This window comes from Erigeron canadensis, chromosome 7, assembly GCF_010389155.1.
Source record: "Erigeron canadensis isolate Cc75 chromosome 7, C_canadensis_v1, whole genome shotgun sequence".
Lineage (NCBI taxonomy): Eukaryota > Viridiplantae > Streptophyta > Magnoliopsida > Asterales > Asteraceae > Erigeron > Erigeron canadensis.
The window spans coordinates 28663892-28686226 of NC_057767.1; the positions used below are offsets into that span (position 1 = coordinate 28663892).

Consider the following 22335-nt stretch of genomic DNA (forward strand, 5'->3'; position numbering starts at 1 on the left):
AATTAAATTAAAAAAGTAAAAGCCACTAAATTAGTACACTAGTACGTAATACAATAAAAGTGCTCACACGGTGATCAAGTTAGTATGGCTAGCTTTGAGCTGTATAAGAAAACGTTAGCATAATGTCAAATTCAATTTAAACTATTCTCATCTTTTTGATCTTTCTAAAGCTCAAGTTAATGTTTTTTTAGTTGAAATAACTTAAAATAATTTTTCGTACGTTTTGTTAAAAGACTGATATCGACATACATTGAGGATGTCATTCGCGTCGTGCCCTGTGGTTACTTGTAAATAATATGTACCTTCTTTTGCCTTGTTTGAAGTTTAAACTAATCAAAATCATGATACAATGTCGTGCAAATGTTTATTACTTGTGTTTCGATGAAAGTTTTGGTAGTCTCGCTATGCAATACAAAGTTACAAATTAACCAATGTCTCATATTGCACCATTTTGACAATAGTAAATATTCTAGCATTTTTTGTAAAGTTTGACGTCTTTCCATCTTGATTCCATGTAGTAGCTAATATTTTTCGGGGCACCATAGACTCCGAATTTGTAGAACAAGATACCGGGTCCTTGATCCGGCATTTTATACTTCTCTTTGTTATCAACAAATACTATTACTTCCCCTCCATCCACATCATGTATTATGTTAACTTTAAACCATTTATCATATAGATTAGTATCTATCACTTGTGTACTGTAGTACCTCATATCTCCATTGTAAATTCTAAGTAATAACGTCGTGTTACCATGGGCCGCACCATGGATCTGAACTATCGTTGCACCACTTGTTCCATTCGGGACAAAGGCTTGTCCTTCAAATTGCCATACTCCTGAAGTGTAGTTTGGCTGCATATTCAAAGAGTAAACCATATTGGGTCATAAACGCATCACCTCTTTAATTTGGATCCCAAAGGATATGATAAGTTGTTTGTATAGCAAATTGATTAAATTTGGACTCGAAAAACCCATAGTTTAGGCTACCCTTTATTTATGTACGTAGTTACACCGCTGTAGTATTTACTATATAGTACAATACTACAGCGGTGTAACTACGTACATAAATGAGGGATAGCCTAAACTATATGGGTTAATACTTTGCCAAATGTAAACTTTTTTGAAAGGGTGTGTTTTAGCTACGAGTATCAAAAAAATAAGAATACCTGTCAATAAAGCTAATTTAGTCTCAAGTATATTTACATAATCAATGAAGCTTTTGGAATTGTCAAAAGCCCTTAAGATTGTTTGCTAAGACCTTTTTGACCTTTTTAAAACCGTTAAAAATGGTAAAAGTTTGGTCATTATTGTAAATTTGGGCTGATACAAGGCTAATGTTATACGTATACATTATTGTTACATGTTGAATTCAATCCTGATTCCGCTAATATTCGGACTACTAAAAAAAATGCAAGTATTTAATATTTGGAAAGATATATTATTTCTATGACACAAATAACATTCCATCACAATGATAAAAGTAAGTAATTAAAATGCCTAACCAAAGAAAGGGAAGGAAAAAGGAGATTACAAGTAAGTGGATTTCGGTGCGTGGTTGTGTGTTACTACCAAGAGTTTGCGGCTTATCGTCTGCATATACCCAAAAACGATGAGTCCCATTTACGTAGCTATAGCGTTGCTCGAGTGGTATATCGTAAGGCTTCTGACGTATAAAGTTGCTTTCGTTTAGCGTTACTTCAACAAATCCGTATGTCGGATCCATGTGAGCATCATTCACGAAGCACACGATTGATAAGGTTACAAGAAAAAGAAGCATACTACTATACGAAGATTTCATTTTTTTTTTCTTCTTGCAAAACAAGGGAAGAAAAGAATTGAAAGAACAAAGGTTTGCTCACTTAACAGTGATGTTTAATGGTATATAAGGAAAGACTGGCCATGCTTAGGCACAACCCACTCAAGTTAGTAGTTAATCATTTTTGCAAATAGTAAAATCGTAAGGGATTTGTTAAATACAGCCCTTAGAGCTGTGTTTAAAGTGCATAAATTGTTTGTACATTTACCATGAAAATCAGGGGGCATACTTTTAATATGGAATGTACAAGTTTTTTTTTTACACGTCTGTATTTAGCATTTACCAAATCATAAACAGTAAACACATCATATATTCGGATATACCTAGATAGGTAGACTGTAGAAATAATTATTTTAGTTATGGATAGAGAGTATTTACTTTATGTGGATTAAAACCCAAAGTCTAATGGGCTTTCTTCCTATGGGTCTTGCCACTGACATTGTCAAAACTGAGTACAAGTGTACAACCGTCACTTTGATACTACAAATTATTAGGATTGACATTTAGGGGCGTGTTTTTTTAATTGTTAAATGCTGAATGTATAAATAATGTTTGTATGTATTAATTAAAGATAAGCAACTGACGGTTACTTTTTTATTAAGTAAAAAAAAACATGAAATTTAACTAAATGCATTAAGTTTTTAATTATTAAGTCTATTAAGTAAAAAACGAATAAAAAGATTAACTTATCTATAAGAAGTGATATTGCTACAATAAAATTTAATCACGTACGAACAATTAACGCATGATACAAATATATTAACATCGGGTTTTATAATTATAAATGTGGGATATATGAAGATAAACATTTGCATGCCTTTAATGTTTATCATTTATAATTTCCACCGGCCAGTTCCCCTTTAATTTTAGTTCCATTTTTTATAGGAAACATTTAGTGGCCACTTCTTTTTATCCATCTTTTACGAACTAAGGAACATAATCAACCCACTGAGCCGTCGATTTTGGTGCTAGTGTTGTACAATTGTCTTTGGCTCAACGGTTATCGGAACCTTTGAAACTGAAAAAGATCCTGAATTATATTATATATATTAATGAATACCACAACTAAGAGAAAAAAATAATTTTAACTATTTATCTAAACCATTAAAATTCATAATCAAAACAATCTTAACCCTTAAAATTAAAAGTCAACTTAGTTATTTTATATATGGTAACCATTTAAATACTATTTAATCTACACTTTTTAAATCATGTATACTATATACAGATAAGTTACTTACCTACGTACAATTAGCAAATTTTTATGTTTTATATTTTTATATTGAACAACACGTACAAATTACCAATGGATTGAAAATATTTTGAAGTTCAACAGTTTAGAGTGAGTCGAGCACTTTAAAATATTACAAACAACCTTAATGTGTGATATGTATGGTGAACATTTGAGTTTCATGCTAACCGATAGATTATATGTATTATACGAGTGGTGTACCCTTACAATGCAGCGGTGGTGGTAGTGATGGGTGGTGGTGACGGTAACGTGTGGTTATTAATGTAAAAAGTAATTGATATAAAAGGAGGTAGTGTATTTATTTTAATGATTAAAGTAAAAGAATATATATTATAAATAAATTTCACTAAGAATACTGTAGGTATATTAACTTAAAATATATTTAAATTAGTGGGGAAAAAAAGGTAGTTTGGATCGATAGGGTTGGAAAATATTGTAGAGATTTTTTAGGTTAGATGTAGTGTGTGAGTTAAGAATGTGTTGAAAATTAAGGGTAGTTTAAATATTTTGAATATTGAAAGTTAAGCAAGAAAAAAAAAAGGAGGAGGGCAGTTTGTTTTATAAAGGAAAAAAAATAATTATATAATACTGATTGTCCATATTTCAAAAATTAAAAAAGTTATAAAAATATGTATGGTGAACTTTTGGAATTGTTGCTAAACTAGAGATTATACGTATTATACGAGTGGCGTACTGGCGCAATGCGGCAACGGTGGTGGTGGCAGCGGCGGTGACGGTAACGTACGGTAATTATTGTACAAATAATTGATATAAAATAAGGTAGTGTAGTTTTTTTAAGGGTTAAAAAATGTATATTGTAAATAAATTTCATTAAGAATACTATAGGTATATTAGTTGAAAATATATTTAAATTAGTGAAAAAAGATCGAGGTAGTTTGGATTGATAGGATTGGAAAATATTTTGGAAATGTTTTAGGTAGATGTAGTGTGTCAGTTGAGATTATGTCAAAAATTGAGGGTATTTTAAGTATTTTAAAGATAGAATTTTTTTTTTTTAAAAAAAAAGAGAAGTATTAGTTTGTTTTATAAGAGATTTTATTTACAAACTCAAATATGATTATTGGTTAACACAAAAGTTATTTGTCAACAATCCATAGTATGTGTTTCAATTTAAATTACAACATAATTTAATGTGTAACGAATATATTTACAACCTAAAATGGTACACCCGTAATGCGTAAGATGGTAAATGGTTTATCAAAAGATTTTAATTTAGGCTTAAATCAAATATTAAAAATATACTTAATAAACTTTTATCCATGAAAAGGGTGAAGGTGACAACAATCAACTTCACCGGTTGTCGTTTTTAAAAGTTCTAAGTGTAAATAACTTCACCGACCCTTTTTTTCTCTCAGTTTTTTATTTATTTTAACGATGAGGTTGATTGTAATAGGTTTTTGGATGATGTTAAGTTAGTAGGAAATAACATCACTAAGATAAATGAGCAAGTATGTATTTAGAAGTATTATATATTTATTTGAAAATCTAGAACTTTTGATTTTAAGAATCTTATGTTTGGGTGTTTAACGTTTTATGTTATCCGTCACTAATAAAAGTAGGATATGTGTACTTTTGTTATTATTACATACTAGCATGGTGTCCGCGCAAATGCGACGTTGGTGATGAAAATGCGGTGGTGACCGGTGTCGGTGGCGACTAATAGTGGGGACAACAAGTAATGTAGGCTATTGATGTAATTAATATAGTACTTAGTGAAGTTATTTTAAAACTTGAAGGACTGACGGTGTAATTGATTTCATTAAGGATATTTTAAGTATATTAGTGGAGATAATTAAATTAACGAATAAAAAGAGGATGATTTAGAAGAAGAGTAAGGAGTATTATTGTCATATTGCATAGAGTAATTTCAACACTTTCCATAAATAAAAGAGACTATTCTTTTTATATGTAGGTATAGATATAGATAGAGTTTAACATGTTTTATGTGTGTGTGTGTGTTGGAGACTCTTATTTTGAGAACCAATTTTTTTGTAAGAACCGTGAGAAATCCTAAATTTCATATTGAATCACATGTTTTTTTTTGTTCTTTCACATGTGAAACATTATAAAAATATATGTTGTAGAAGAATATTTTTTTTCAAAACCTCATATATAGCTGTTTGTCACATGTGAACAAAAAACGTGAACAAATTCATTCACAAGCTCACAAAAGGCTACTTTGAAGGTTTCTTAAAAAAGTTTCTTTTACAACATAAGTTTTTATAGCATTTCACATGTAAATGTACAAAAAATTCATGTGAACAAGTATATTATTTATGAGTTCTCATGCTTAAAAAAAGCGGTTCTCAAAATAAGGAAAATATATATATATATATATAGGGGTGGGTTATTTGTAGTACATGTACTTTTTATAGTACATAGTACATGTGTAAGTTAACTTACACAATTATTCTTCCTTCTTCCTTTCATCTCCGACCACCACCATGATCATCTCCAACCACCACCATGATTATCCGACGACGGCGACCATCTCTGGCGAGACTTACACATGTGTAAGTTAACTTTTGGCGAGAATCAGGTTCGTTTTCGGGTGGATATGGTAAGGGCCAAAGGCCCTTATTCGTTCTAAACTGACTGTCAAAGGACGCATATGGGAATCGTTTGGATTTGATGGGCGGCGATCCAATAGATGGTGACGATTTGCTATGGTACGGGCGAAGCCCTTACTGCCCGGCGTCGGCGCCGTGGTGGGTGTGGTCGGAGATGATGGTGGCTGGTGGTGGTTGTCTGGCGAAGGAAAAAACCTAGAAATTTTAAACCCTAAAATGCTAAAAATGTTGTACTTACACATGTGTAAGTCTCGCCGGAGATGGTCGTCGTCGTCGTCGCCGAAGGATCATGGTGGTGGTCGGAGATGATCATGGTGGTGGTGGTGGTGGTGGTCGGAGATGGAAGGAAGAAGAAATGTGTAAGTTAACTTACACATGTACTATAAAAAGTACATGTACTACAAATGGAAGGAAGAATGAAGAAGAAGTGTGTAAGTTAACTTACACATGTACTATAAAAAGTACATGTACTATAAATAACTTTCATATATATATATATGGGGGAAGGAATATGGGTTGTTATGCACCCAACTTGGGTGAAAAACCTCTCACATACCAATATTTTAATATTTTGAATAAATGTTTGGCCCCCCATGGTTTTTAATATTTAAAAAAGTTTCTTCTACAACATACTTTTTTATATCATTTCACATGTGAATGGACAAAAAAAAACATATAATCCAATACATAATTTGAGATATCTCATGGTTCTTACCAAAAAAATGGTTCTCAAAATAAGGAAAGTTATATATATATATATATGTGTGTGTGTGTGTGTGTGTGTGTTGTTTCTAACCTGGTCAACGACCGAGTATAGATCTAGTTATTCATAGCCACAAAGACATTACCCTTTCTTTATAAATTACTAGTGCTTAGACCTCGTGCGATGCACGGACAACCATAAATAATTTTTCTTAAACTTTATTTTAAGATTGTATCAATAAATAAATATATAACTGAGTTAGACATAATAAAAATATTCTTATGAGTTGATTAATTTAAAGAAGAATAATGCTAGATATACCTTGGGATTTATTAATGATACACGAGGGCTTAAAACGCGTACATTGCACGCCGGAGAGAAATTATAAAATTGATTGCCCATAGTAGGCGCATATAAGAAGGATTATGTTGGTTACCTGGATGTGATAGGTATTATGAATTTTCCTCCACTTTGATATCTAGACCCACGTGGATGCTCTATAACCTTAAATAATTTCTCTAACACCAGTTCAAACATGCATATAGCAAAGTAAATGTACTCCTATTAAAACTAATGACCATTTTAAAAAAAATTAATGACTTAAAATGCATAGAAAAGTCTTATTTAGCACTAAAATAACATTTTTTCTATCTGAAAGATCATTTTACATTATCATATATTGTGACAAGTTTTCCATCTAGTATATAGGATAATCACATGACATAATGGGGCACAATCAAAATACATTTTCCTAATACTTTCTATCTTCAATCCTTTGGCCCAGTGCAATAAACTCCAGTTGTGTTGTGCCGATATCTGTCAGGATACTGTTTGTTTCTCAATCTACTCGATATATCATTAATCCTTTAGGGTAGTGCAATAAACTCCAGTTGTGTTGTCTTGTGCTAGGATACCATTACCCTGACATTACAAAACATAATGAGTAGATTGAGAAGCAAAATCAAATCCATGGTCAAATATGTATCATACTAAAATGCTCATTAAATCTTACTTTCTGTAGGCAAATTCAAAATTATAGTAAATTATATACTCTAAATATATGAATTGTATTTATAAACAAAGAAATACTTATTTGAAGCTATACTTACAATATCGTGGTCTAGGCCTCTTTAATAGAACGAAGAAAGAACTCTATTTTAGGATCCAACTGACCAAATACAAAAAAGCTAGGTCGAAAAAGAAGCACTTCTGTGGCCTTTAATCCAGCTTAAGATGAACCCTCGCAGCCTTATTTGTTGTTGTGAATGACCAGCAAACAAAACCATTACAAATACTCTTTATAGGCTGATCAAACAGCAGCTACGAAAAACCCCTATAGCAGCCAAATGAAGCTGTAAGAAACCCCACCCATACTTTCCTTTGTATACCCTCATGATAAAAATGTAAAAAAAGGCAGCTTTTGGCCGAATACAAACCTCTTGCTCACAACAATGTATTCCAAACTTGTTGTCCGATATGCAACAATGCAGTCAACATTTGTGGCTATACACGCATGGATCCACCATTTGTTTCAATCTGATTTCCCCAAACCAAGTAGACATGAATTAATATTTGTTTTAGATTTGACTATAACTCGATTGTTGGTCACTCATGACTAAAAAAACTCGGGCGATGTAATAGTTACGGAATCAATAACATACGAAAATATAGAAAATATATTGAAAAACCTTTGAATACATTTCTTCCACTCATCCTTTTGATCAAGCATATAACCTAATAGATAAATCAAGCATTATGTATGTTTAAATAAATTGAACTTAGACGTCTTCATAAAAAGCTAAAACAGACAAGACATATTTCAAAACAATCGAACTTAGACCATATCATCATGCCTTGGAACCATTTTGTGACGATTTACCATTGTCAAGACCATAAAGAACATGTCATCATCATCATCATCATCAAGTTCATCGTCATCAATTAAGCGGATAATTTCTCTTAATCCCTGAGTAAAATCAACATGTTATCCGAAATTAACCTAAGAGCTCATAAGTTGAAACACCAGATAACTATAAAAGACAATACTAACCTTTTCTCACTTATGAAAATGGAAACCTACATGAATACCAACCACTCACTTTTCCATCATAACCAGGATCACCCTTGAGGAAGTACAAATTTGGTACTATTAGATTTTACAAATGAAAGCAAGCTACAAAGTTGGCATATCCCACCTGGTAGTATACTAACTTGATTGATAAACTTTGAATTTGATATAAGCTGAACACGAACTCTTTCCGGATGGGAGGGAAGGGTTCTTTCTTTCCCACCCATTGCCTACACATAGCACGTCAAATACAACTATATTAAATATAAAACGGTGCAATTACTATATAAACACAGATGGCTAAAGACATAATCCATTATAAAATCTATAACATGATTCAAACACAAGGCAAATAACTCCATTCTCACCTCCTACTCTATAACCAAGTTACCATACCATGAACTAAATATTAACCCATACATGCTTTTCAAGATCTATAATATTGGGTCCAAGTATTATGAATAATTTTGAACTAAATATCTAAGTTTGGGTCTAAGTATTATGAAGCTAACCTGGATGTGATAAGTTTCATGGCTTTGGTTTTTCTCCCATTTGGGTACCTACTCATGAATTTTTAATAGTTATATAAAATATTAATAAAAAAACCAAACGTTTTGCATACTTGTGAAGCTTGTAAGCTTCTCATATGAATTATCTATTTGTCATGTCGTTTTACTCGATCTATATACCTTATCACTCGCCGTGCCTCATGAGATGCCACATTACCCTCTGCCCTCTCATCAACCAAGTTATCGATATCTAAATCATTGATATAACTGAAATTAGTAAACAGGATTATTACATACTGGTATGAAATGAAAAAGGAGATTTCATGTTAATATGTAGGATAGAATATAACATCATTACACATATTATATATTAGACAACATAGAATGAACAAATACAGGTTGGAATTATCATAACTATTCAACATATAAGAATCATAATCTATATCTCACACCACCAACATGCACATCGTATCTAATACAATACATGACACTTATCTATGCACATCCTATCTATTCTGTAATACAGTAATGACTTTTAACCACTTATCAAAGATGGCCATATAACATAGACATGCTATTCTATCTCTAAAAGTATTTTTTTTTAGTAGCCTAACTTAAAGTTTCAAACGTATGGCAGTGTGATATTTTTCACTCATGAACATACTCACTAAAACATCAAAATAAAGATTTAAAAGAATCTCAAACTTAATAGGGGGCTTAACACATTCATTCCAAAAAGTGCAAAATTAAAAGATAGAGATACATATTTATATATATATATATATATAGAATAATATAACAGTATACAATATCATCTTCAGAATTTTTTCCTCACTGATGCTTGAAGACGATCTCCCAGTTTTAAAAATAAATATCAACCAATATGATACTGCATATATATACAGTATACAATACAATAATAAATAAAGTAATATGATCATCAAAAAAGAAAAATTCACAAACGATGATTACTTACATGTTCATCCATCAGGATCATTTCAATGCTACCTATGTTATTAACATCTCAATATAGAGGTTGCTTCCATAGCTGCAAAATTATAACCGTTATCGTACATGGCTTATTATTTGGACGCAAATTTCTAATTGAAACATGGTTTAGTGAAGCCATGCTAAATGGTATGTTATGTGATTATGTTTTGAAATGTATTTTTGTTTTAAATGCCTAAAAACTGAATGGAAGTGGCCTTATATAGACATAGACATGCAAGGAAGTAACCGCCACATGCAATACACGAACGGTTACACTTTCAAATTTTCAAATTTTAAGGTATGTATTGTTAAATATACTAATACATGTCGTGGGTAACAAAACATATGAACTTTTTACATAATTTTTTTTTTGAATAAACCAAATATACCTCATAATTTTCATCACTAATTTGATAGGCTGTTCTTTGTATAGGATTTGAAATTTGTTGATCATTCATTTTAACTCCAATAGCACCAGTGGCATCTACAATCCTAACTTGCACATTAAACCTACCAAAAAAAAAGAAAACAAAGATACAATTTTAACACATAACTTAATAATTATAGAGTTTTAATATGATATATATATATATATACCTAAAATTGATGAGAACTCCTTCCTTGTTACATGAACAACAAATCCACATTTTGTTGTCCCTTAAAGCATCAATAATGTCGACTGCATCCATGTAGAGATCGGTCAACTTAACTTCTTGAGAGCAGTTCACACATTCCATTGAATACCATAACTGGTCGGTTGGAATAAAACCGATTGTTGCAACAACAACCATTTTATCAAACTGTCAAAATGAAAATGTTTATACATTAGAATGTTAAAAAGCTAGTTATAAATTCGAAAGAAAGTTATGTTAAAAAGTAATCTAATCAAATAAGAAAAATTCACAAACAAAGAATACTTACATGTTCGTCCATCAGGATCATCTCAATACTACCTATGTTATTAACATCTCCATATAGAGGTTGCTTCCATAGCCACAAAATTCTAACCGTTATCGTACATGGCTTATTATTTGGACGCAAAAATCTAATTGAAACATGGTTTAGTGAAGCCATGCTAAAATTGATATGTTATGTGTTTACGTTTTGAAATGCCTTAAAACTGAATGGAAGTGGCCTTATATAGACACGGACATGCAAGGAAGTAACCACCACAGACAATACACGAACGGTTACACATTCAAATTTTCGAAAATTTGAACTTCTTGAAAGCACAACTAATCCATTCTCGAAAATTTGAACTTCTTATAAAAGTAACTAATCCGTAGACCTTCCAAGGAGCAATATTTTAATGATTTTTGGGCTTTCTTGTATTTTTAAGCATGCCACATAGGCAATAATGATTATAGAGTTTTAATATGAAATATAAATATATACCTAGGATTGATGAGAACTCCTTCCTTGTTACATGAACAACAAATCCACATTTTGTCGTCCCTTAAAGCATCAATAATGTCGACTGCATCCATGTAGAGATTGGTCAACTTAGCTTGTTGAGAACAGTTCACACATTCCATTGAATATCATAACTGGTCGGTTGGAATAAAACCGATTGTTGCAACAACAACCGCTTTATCAAACTGTCAAAATGAAAATGTTTATACATTAGAATGTTAAAAAACTAGTTATAAATTCGAAAGAAAGTTATGTTAAAAAGTAATCTAATCAAATAAGAAAAATTCACAAACAAAGAATACTTACATGTTCGTCCATCAGGATCATCTCAATACTACCTATGTTGTTAACATCTCCATATAGAGGTTGCTTCCATAGCCGCAAAATTCTAACCGTTTTCGTACATGGCTTATTATTTGGACGCAAAAATCTAATTGAAACATGGTTTAGTGAAGCCATGCTAAAATTGATATGTTATGTGTTTACGTTTTGAAATGCCTTAAAACTGAATGGAAGTGACCTTATATAGACACGGACATGCAAGGAAGTAACCACCACAGACAATACACGAACGGTTACACATTCAAATTTTCGAAAATTTGAACTTCTTGAAAGCACAACTAATCCATTTTCGAAAATTTGAACTTCTTATAAAAGTAACTAATTCGTAGACCTTCCAAGGAGCAATATTTTAATGATTTTTGGACTTTCTTGTATTTTTAAACATGCCACATAGGTAATAACTAACAAATTTTGAAGTGAGATTTATATAATGTGGGGATAATATGACTACAAATCTACAATGGTTAAAAGACAACCAAGAAATACTACCTTAATTAGAATGTTAAAATGATTTAACAATTGTTTAAACTTTGTACTTTGACATATATACACATACCTTTGTCCCAGTGAAAAGGTTATTACATGTAAACGAATGCATGGTCCTAAACCCAAACAACTTATTTCATAAATTGTGTTTTTTTACAGGTGTTTTTAATTAGGTTTTTAAAACCCACAAGTACTATATATAATTTCGCACCTAAAACGTGTTAAATGAAATGCATTTTCTTAAAACATAAAACTATACATTCCAAAATGGTTTTAAGAAAAAAAAAACAAATAGTTAAGTTATCATTTGCATATACTACCAAACATGGACAGAACTAGTAAGTTTTTCGAGCTGCTTCAAAATTCAAACCAAGAATGTTTATTAGTAAAGTTAGTGAGTTGATTCCTAGGACTAAATGAAAATTACTAAAACGAAGCAAAAAAAAAATTCCCAATGGTTTCGATTGTACCACTCGGCAAACCTCTACAAAAATGTTTTCTAATTTTTAAACGAAACTTTACCAAGTTATGGGATGGAAAATGATTAATCTTTCCAAAAATATTCTTTTACTAACAATATAATCATAGTATATGTCAAAATAAATTAATGAGATTAAAAGAAAAGTTAATAAATTACTTTTGACATGAAAACATTAAAAAGATTACTAGAAATATTTGTTAGTATTAGCACGGTACTTACGCAATGTGGCGGTGGTGAGGATGACGGTTGCTTAGTTGTGTCGGTGACGGGTGGTGATAACATCGACAATTGATGTTGAGTGGTGTAATCGTGTAAGTTAGTGTAATGATATGATAATGGAGTATTTTAAAATATAAGGACTTAGAGTGTAAATTAGTAGATAAAATTCTAAAGTGTAAATTAATTCATTAATGATAAATTTGGTAATCTCTAATAATCTTTTCATAGAGGGTGTTTATTAAGGGTAATTTAGTATTTTTGCATCTAACCATTTTCTAACACTCCAAAAATATGGAGTTGATATCTTATCTTTATATATACTAAAAAACAACTAACCTAACCTCAATTAACCAATCACAACTCCCAATTTCTCTAATTTAATTAAATTAACACATGTCATAATATAATTTAAATTTTTTTGTTTTATATCATCAATTTATACTTTTAAACCTTTTTTTCTTAAAATAATAATTTAATAAAATACATAAAATATAAAAATCATGTTTATCTCAAATATCACTAATTAAATATTTAAAAAATGATGATTTTAATAAATAAAAAGATATTATCATTAGATTATTAATAATTAAATACATATTACTGTTTTAATCAAATACTCCGGTACAATTCACGTGACCAACAAGTAGTCGATGCATAGTTTGGAGAATTAATGTTTGAAGATATTATTTTAGGCAAGTTAATTTCATTCCGATATGTATAAGTTACAAAACATTTGTTATTATTTATTTTTAAATTTAAGTGAATTGTTTATAAAGTAAAATGACTAATATCGTATTTACTTGATACTAAATTTGGTAATGATACTATTATGTTGATTTAAGGGTTATAATTAAAAGTTTTAACTCATTTTACCTTTTTTTTAAAAATTTTTTTTGCGTTTTTTTGGTAATGTTGTAATTAAATCAACACATGTCTAAATTAATTAACACTTTTTGGTTTTCAATCACCAATTTACACTTTAGGCCCATTTAAAAATAATTAATTTACACTTTTTGATTTTTCATCACTAATTTACACTTTAACCCAATTTAAAAATAACTAATACATTTTTTTTTTTTTTGCATAATGTCTATCTAATAAGAAAATATAGCTAAAAGTTAGAGAGGTTACAACATTGGATTATACAAATTAATATCTTATATAATATTAAAATATTGAATAGTGAGAACTCGATGGATTGTGTAATCAAGGTTAATATATTGTTTTTTGGAAAGGTTTATATAAAAGAAACCATACTACACAATTCAACATTGATATGATTAGTATTTATATTTGAATATCTCAATTCCTTTATAAGTATATTTTTATATTTTAACTTATAAGTATCTTTTTGTTCCATATATTAATTATTATATTGACGTTGTTGTAAAACATGTGTATTTGACACGGGTCTAAAATCTAGTTATTATAAATAAGATTGAGATCCTATAAAGTTATTTATAACTTTATTGGCAAAGTTGTTAATCCTAACCCTTGAATTAAAATCAAGGGTCAAAATTCAAAGATAATCTTTGAATTTTGACCTTTGATTTCAATACAAAGATCAAATTTCTTTCACGAAAGCAACTTTAGTGGATCCTATACTTATAAGTATTTGTTACTTGTTAGTATGATATATCTTGCCGGATAGAATTGTGTAAATTAAAGCCATGCTCCAGCCACGTTACAAATTACTCGTAGAAGAATGGAATAAATTAAAGGTTCATCAAGACAAGACAGAGTAGTTGGCAAGTTACAGGTTTTAGCTTGTTGATCCCTAAAAGGATTCATCCAGCTACGTGGTCCAATCCAAGTTAAGATATTTACGTGTGCGATCTAAACTAGTCTAAGATACTCATAAGATATTTTTCCTAAGCATTTTTCTTTTCTTTTTAACAAAAACGAGCATTATATCTGTGTATTGCGACGAAATTTTGTTTTAGGAGTGACAATATTTATAAGGGTGGATACGTTAATTTAGTGTTGTAGTGTGTGGAGGACATTTTGGGAACCATAAATATGGTGAAAGAGGCTTTTGGGAAAAAAATATGTTTAATATTTTAAGACATACCAAAAATAAAATCCAAAATGCTTTATAAAAGAGTAAAGATAAAAATAATATGTATTGCATTTTAGACAGTATGTACACACACACTTTTAATATTTAGAAATTTAATTAGTACCTTTAAGGTCAATATAATGTCAAAATTCAAAAGTTTTTGAGAAACAAAATTCAATGTTGGATCGAGTAATTGTAAAAATATAAAGGCCATATAACCAAAGGTGAGAGAAATTATCGCATGATGTTAAACAATAACTAAATATCCAATGGATCGAATTTTGATTCAAAAATCAAGTACGGTGGCGTCATGATTTTTCTGACCAACATTTGTATAATTTGCAATTGAGGCAACATCTCTAGCTTCAGTGGTTCTCACTACGTACCACTTAGACTGAAAAGGACTCAATATTGCTTGGTTATTGATAAGATAACCTATGTAAAGGGGCCGGTATTTTATGGGCATGGCCTTCTTGACCCTGATCACATCATCAAATGGATTATGTTACTGACTTGGAAAGACTCCTACTCTTTCTGATTCGACTGACAAATTCACTTTTTTGGTCTCTTTCTCAAGAATATCTCTTCATAACCACGTTATGGGTCATGGACACCTTGCTTGCTTTAATAACAATAAAGAAAAACTGAATGAAGTTTTTGGCGATATTTGGTTCTACTCCTTTAAATGGTTCACTCGTGGATATTGTGTGGAACCAAACATTTTCCTTTTGACTTAATAAATAAAAATAACCGTCAATTACATATATTTTACTTAATACATACATACATTCTTAATACATTTAGCTACTTATTACACTCAACACTTAATGACTAAAAAAAGAAACGGGCTTATATACCAGAATCACTAGATTATTAATCTCTCTACTTGTGATCCTTACCGTTTGTAATTTTCTTCTATAACGTTTGCCAGAGAATTTGTAATGCAGTTTGATGTTCAACGAAAAAGATTTTGATAATGCTAATGTAAATTTAAATATACATCACCTTCAAAGAAAATACTAATGTTAGCTATTGGCAATTGGCTAGTTTCGATGACCGGGCTAAGTAGAAGTGGTGAATTATGATGTTAAGAGGCATTCCAGTTTATTTTTCAGCAAAATTATTTCCATAACTTAATTTGAAGTTATGTTTTACGATCTTTGAATGCATTAAATCCCATCTTCACACATTTCCTCCCCTTTCTTCTCACATAGCGGATCATCCACAAATTCGGCTCAACCTTTTTGCTGACTTTAAACAAAACCAAATTTGAAAGCCTAATTCATTAAAATATAAATTTAGTGTAAGACGTTCGAAAGTTCAATCTCAAAATACTTTTCATATGATAATTCAAATTTGAAATGCTTGCAAAACTAAAAAAGTACCTTTATTTGTGAGCTGTGACAACATGTTTAAAAAATCACTTTTTGTGTAAAAATTTTTTTTTGACAGTTGCATCAATAACTAGTGAGTAGAGGCTGTTTTTACCCCTTTGTTTTAATTGTTTTGAAAAAATTAAGCTTTAAAATAAAATTCCAATATATCTTTAGCCCAATATATCTAAATTTTGGGGGCCTAATATAGTGAGGGCCTAAAACAACTGCCTAAGTATTGGGCCGGCCTGGACATACAGACCTTTTCCTTCTTCTTTTGACACATAGTGAATAAGTGAAATGCTCACATTGAATTAGCCAACCCATACAAAATATCTCTAATTACCAAGTCAGTTAAGTTTGACTTCATAAAACGAGATATGCTTGACTATAACTAGCGCTCTAGCATGAGCTAGATAATCTTCTTGACAATATATACATTTTGGGTGAGTCATCAATGAACATAAAACAAAATTGTCAATTTTACACGCTAGGGTTTACAAATAATTGGCAAATGTTAGAGCTAGAGAATCTTGTTATTTAGGTCTCTTTGGGAAAGTAATATTTATCTCCACTAAACGGGGAGGTGACATGTGTGAACCTTAAGGTAAACTAATGTTTATATTAAATTCTTTGTACACAATCAGATTCAAGTTAGAGTTACATTTGTCATGACAGACTATAACTTTATTAATTATTAAATACCAAATGTTTAGTTCATAACCAATGAAATCACCAAATTGAATTTGACTTCATTTGTGTTAGATCTTTATTCTTTTCATTATTTTATTATTATTATCAGTGTTTGTTGTTATTTGCTATTATTATAATACCGAGTAATATTATGTGATCATCATTTCATCAAGAACATTGGGTTTGACTAGTGTTAAAATAACGTGACGTGTTACATACTAAGACAAATGCCAAAGTGTTTATCGACTTGATGAAGGGCCATTTGCATTGGGTTCTAATTAGTAGGATTCCGTTGGATCGCCGGAACTAAAATCGGGGTGAAAGGTCGGGTTTTGAAGATCTTAAATTGGGTGAGCGGTATTAAAATCTTTGCATTCTTTCACTTTTTTATTTTATGTTTTACTGTTTTAGTGTTAAAATTGTTAGATAAATGTATAATATGATTAGTATTACTCATATGTAACGGAATATTTTTAATCGCCAACATATCATAGTATCATACGTGACAATATCTACTTAAACCGTGACAACAACCGTTAAAGAAAAAAAAAAGACTTAAACCATGTGAAAAAAATCTTTTTGTTGAAAGGTGAATTTCACTGGAAATTTCGTGTCGTGATTCGACAGATGGAGGTCTAACATACCTTATTATAACCGGGTCCGCGCTAGAGAGCTCAATGGTTGAAAGGTCATCCCCTTGTATGAGGTATTGTGTTCAAGTCTTGAGTAGGACATAGGAACTAAGTCCTTTTATGAATGCTTGGCTTTGATATACCCATATTCAAATTTGAAGAGACATATTTTACATTTATTAATCGTCGTGCTTTTAAATGGATTAGCATAATTTTGCTCCAACGGATATTTGAAATGAAATCAAATGATTGATGATATTTTCGTTGAAAAGACAATTAATAGCTTTTATTAATTGATGATGAGGTGTTTTAATAAGTCGGTGACATGTGTCCATAACCCACGACTCCACTTCATACCTCACAATCAAAATCAAAATCAAAATCAAAATACTATATATATCCATCATGAGTTCCATTCCATACCCAACTTTTGAACAAAAACACTACACTTACTGACTTACCTATTTAACTCCGACCATCATATAACCACCGTACAACCACTACCCAAATCCTTAGTATCTCCACCAAAGTAAAGATGTTGGTTCTTGTACCGCCGTCTCTACATCTCCTTCTTTCCCCCTTTGCAGCTGCTTTCCTGTTTTTTGTGACACTAATCGTTTGTAACTTCATATGGCGTCGAAATGGCCTAAAGAAAAATGAACGGCTGCCACCGGGCTCGATGGGTTGGCCATACATTGGTGAAACACTTAGCCACTATAAACAAAATCCCAACACTTTCTTCTCGATACGTCAAAGAAGGTCATTATATATATGTCTTGTTCATATATATAGAACGTTTAATAAAAATATACAAGATACTTTTGTAATTGAAAGAGATTTTATGTAACACGTCATTTTATAAAAGATCCTTTTATAACATATCATTTGATTTTATAAAAGATCCTTTTATAACACATCTATATGGTGTCAAATAATATTATAGGTGTTTTAATTTATTCATTATTTTTTTCTAATTCTTTTGACAAATGAGTAATCATGAGAATTAATTTTTACATTGTAGGTATGGAAATATATTCAAGAGTCACATATTGGGATGCCCATGTGTTATGATATCAAGCCCTGAGATAGCCAAAATAATTTTGGTCACTCAATCTCATCTTTTTAAACCCACATACCCTATAAGCAAAGAGAAGTTGATTGGCCCTCAAGCCATTTTCTTTCACCAAGGTTCATATCATTCTCACCTCAAGAAATTGATCCAATCTTCATTTCTTCCTTCTGCCATTAAAGGCTCGGTTCACGAAATCGAAAACATCGTCCTTGATCTTCTTCCCACTTGGGAGAAAACCAAAACCATCAACACCTTGCATGAAATGAAAAAGGTATGATGAATTTAATTACATTGGATTGTATATAGAATGTGCTATATTGTATGACAAGTTGATTTGACGATACATGTTTCACATTATTATACAGTATTCATATGAAGTGGCGATGTTATCAATATTTGGGAACAAGTTAGAAGTGAAAGATGTGGAAGGATTCAAGCATTTGTATCATTGTATTGAGAAAGGATACAATTCAATGCCATTGGATCTTCCTGGAACTCCATTTAAGAAAGCTATGAAGGTAATTAATATCCATTTCTTTCTAAGATATATATAGCAAATAATATCATTTCTTTAGTATTTTGACATCACTTTATTTTTGTCTTCAAGAAAACAATGAAGGTGAGGACATGACTATATATCAATTTCTTTCTAAGCTAGCAAATAATATCTATCGCCATTAATTTCTCAACTACATTAATCATTTCTTTAGTATTTTGACATCACTTTAATTTGTTGTTATACTAGGGCATTGCCATAAGTTTTGTGGTCTCAAATTAATTACAAGTATGATAGATGAACTGATTAGCTTTACTTTAGCATACCTTAATGTTTCTTTTGTATAATGGTACTCCATTTAATTTGACATGTACATTCTAGTCATTACTCTCGGCAACATTCCATTTTGATTGTCAAGTTTATCGGGGAAGTTGATTTTCTTAACTAGAAATTAACATGAAATTACAGGCAAGGAATCTTTTAAATGAGAGGTTAAGGAAGATGATAAAGAAGAGAAGGGAGAGTGGGGAGCATGGAGGAGGATTGCTTGGGCTATTATTGGGACTAAAGGAAAAATGTCAATTGAGTGATACACATATAGCAGATAATATAATTGGAGTCATTTTTGCAGCCCATGATACAACGGCTAGTGTTCTAACATGGCTCCTCAAGTACTTGCATGATCATCCACATATCCTAGCTAGTGTCAAGGTATATATATATATATATATACACATCTTTTCTTGCTAAAAATTTGAACATAAACCAAAACTTTTCCAAAAAACTGAGTAATATAACCACGAGTGGTGTTGTTTTGTACTTAAAATTGACGACATGGATATTGTTGTAAATGGTAATTGAGTTAAGATGAGTATGCAATATATATAACGATTTTCTAAATATAGATGGAACAAGAAGAAATTCGGAGCAAGAGATTGGAGGCTAATCGTGGGATTACTTGGGATGATATTAGACGAATGTCATTAACTACCCGCGTGTTACAAGAGACGCTGAGAGCCGCAAGCATATTGTCCTTCACGTTTCGTGAAGCAATCAAAGATGTAGAAATAGAAGGATATTTAATCCCTTGTGGTTGGAAGGTTCTTCCGCTCTTTAGAACCATCCATTACTCCTCTGACTTCTTCCCTGACCCTGACAAGTTCGACCCTTCAAGATTTGAGGTAACATATATATTTTAGTTGATAATTTGTTATCTTAGCTTGTTAAAATGTGTTGTTTGGTTTATGGGCCGGATAGAAAATGCATTGTAGCCTCCATCCATAGCCCCAACACTAACACTGTGTTTTTGAGTTTATATTATAAAAAAAAAAAGAAATGATTGGAAGCGATATTATCTTCCTCTCAAATCATCCCATAAATGGGGAGAAAACTTTTAGACAAAATCAACTAAAAAATCATTCCAGTTCTCTTCATTTCATTTCTTTTCCATCCTTAGATTAAACTCAAGAGCACAATTTATTTTGTAATCATTTTCTTTCTTTTATTTTCATTCCATAATAAAACTAAAGAACATAGTGTAATTATTTTTTTTTTTGTCAAACATACCCTAGATCACATTATCAATCATATTTAACTTACCTTTTTTTTAAAGGTGGCACCCAGAGCGAACACGTACATGCCATTTGGGAATGGAGCTCATTCTTGTCCAGGAAGCGAGCTAGCTAAGGTTGAAATGCTCATTCTACTACACTACTTGACTACCTCCTTCAGGCAAGCCTACATTCTACTTTATTATAATGCTTTTAATGACACTAAATTGTGAAATAGACCATTTGTGGTTACAATGTATTGAAACAAGTTTAATGCATAATGGTATGGTACAAAGTTTTTACGCGTATACAATATCTAAATGATTATATATGTTTGGAACCTTGTTTGCAGATGGGAAGTGTTTGGAGACGACGATGGCATAGAGTACATCCCTTTCCCGGTTCCAAAACAAGGCTTGCCTATCAAAATCCATCGTTTAAGTGAGTGTGACGCCTTCGAGAGCTAATGGTATAATTGTCAAGGGAATTCAAAATATAAATTAGCTTAGGGTAGAGGCAAACAAATAGCAGAAACAGAAGTATAATGTAAGGTTTCGTATCTGTTGATCATCAATATATAAGAAAGTTTTCTGTTTCTGAATTTCATATTTGGGCCTCATTCTTTAATATATTGGGCCGAGTATTTTTGGTGCCTTTGGTTGACTGATGGATTATCCTATCAATATGCTAGTAGAAATTAGAAATTAAGAACGAAACAAAAATCATTATATCTAGGAGTACATTTCGATCAGACGGCATTTGAAAATGGTAAATATCAAATGCTCACGGCGAACATTGGTTTCCTACACGTCGAAAGAAAAGCAATATTCAATACACAAACGCTGGGCTAATTATCGAAGTCGGTGCATATGTTGGTTTCTGCATAGAGTCATTCTTAAAAAATTCGATTTAGCTGTTCAGCATTTGATTAACTGATTAAGAACGTACATATACTTGTATGAATAAACTGGGCTTTCATGGATTTCTTGTGACTTAACATTTTGATAAAACACATAGCCATAGGAGGGGAGTTTATTACTCTAATAAAAATTGCTTGTCATATATGGGCTTCATGTGCTTTGTATATATGGCATATGGGCTATGTTTCAAAACACATAAATATCGAAATATGTCAAGCCCAATTTATGAAGTAGCCCATTTTATATATTAGTTAGGTTGGAATTTTATTCCGGGAAAGAAAGCAACGATGTTTTCTTTTTTTCTTAGTGTTGTTCTCTACGAGTATTTCTCATTATTTGTTGGAGTTTGTTATTCACAACCCTAAAAGAAATAAATGATACATAGGTGGTAAATTATTTTTAAAGGCAATTACATTTATATTTGATGATGATGACATAACTTTTTTTTCTTTAGTGTAGAAAATTGTGACATAATTTGATAAAAAGTATGTTGATAATTTTGCATTTTAAAAATCTGATTGTAAACCAACAAATAAATAGCTCAATGATAAAAGGTATCTTACACAAGCCTCGGTGATTCAAGATCCAGGTTTGAGTCATAAAGTTTTATCTTAGTTAAATGTTGTGCCTTTAAGCAATTTAATTGGATATTTTTCATCCTACAATGTA

At 31.1% G+C, this 22335-nt stretch overlaps 2 protein-coding genes across 2 annotated transcripts; one reads left to right on the top strand and one right to left on the bottom strand.

Moving 5' to 3' along the window:
* Window positions 1-469: 469 nt before the first annotated feature.
* On the bottom strand, window positions 470-1799 carry LOC122609232 (citrate-binding protein-like). The gene is made up of 2 exons (XM_043782291.1): window positions 1533-1799; window positions 470-853 (listed from the first exon to the last, which is right to left on the bottom strand). The coding sequence occupies exons 1-2, from the start codon at window positions 1797-1799 to the stop codon at window positions 470-472; spliced, it is 651 nt and encodes a 216-aa protein (XP_043638226.1).
* Window positions 1800-18072: 16273 nt separating this feature from the next.
* On the top strand, window positions 18073-21352 carry LOC122606492 (abscisic acid 8'-hydroxylase 2-like). Its single transcript, XM_043779350.1, has 7 exons — window positions 18073-18387; window positions 18650-18971; window positions 19066-19218; window positions 19665-19907; window positions 20102-20377; window positions 20809-20927; window positions 21099-21352. The coding sequence occupies exons 1-7, from the start codon at window positions 18164-18166 to the stop codon at window positions 21211-21213; spliced, it is 1452 nt and encodes a 483-aa protein (XP_043635285.1). The 5' UTR covers window positions 18073-18163; the 3' UTR covers window positions 21214-21352.
* The last annotated feature ends 983 nt before the right edge of the window (window positions 21353-22335 follow it).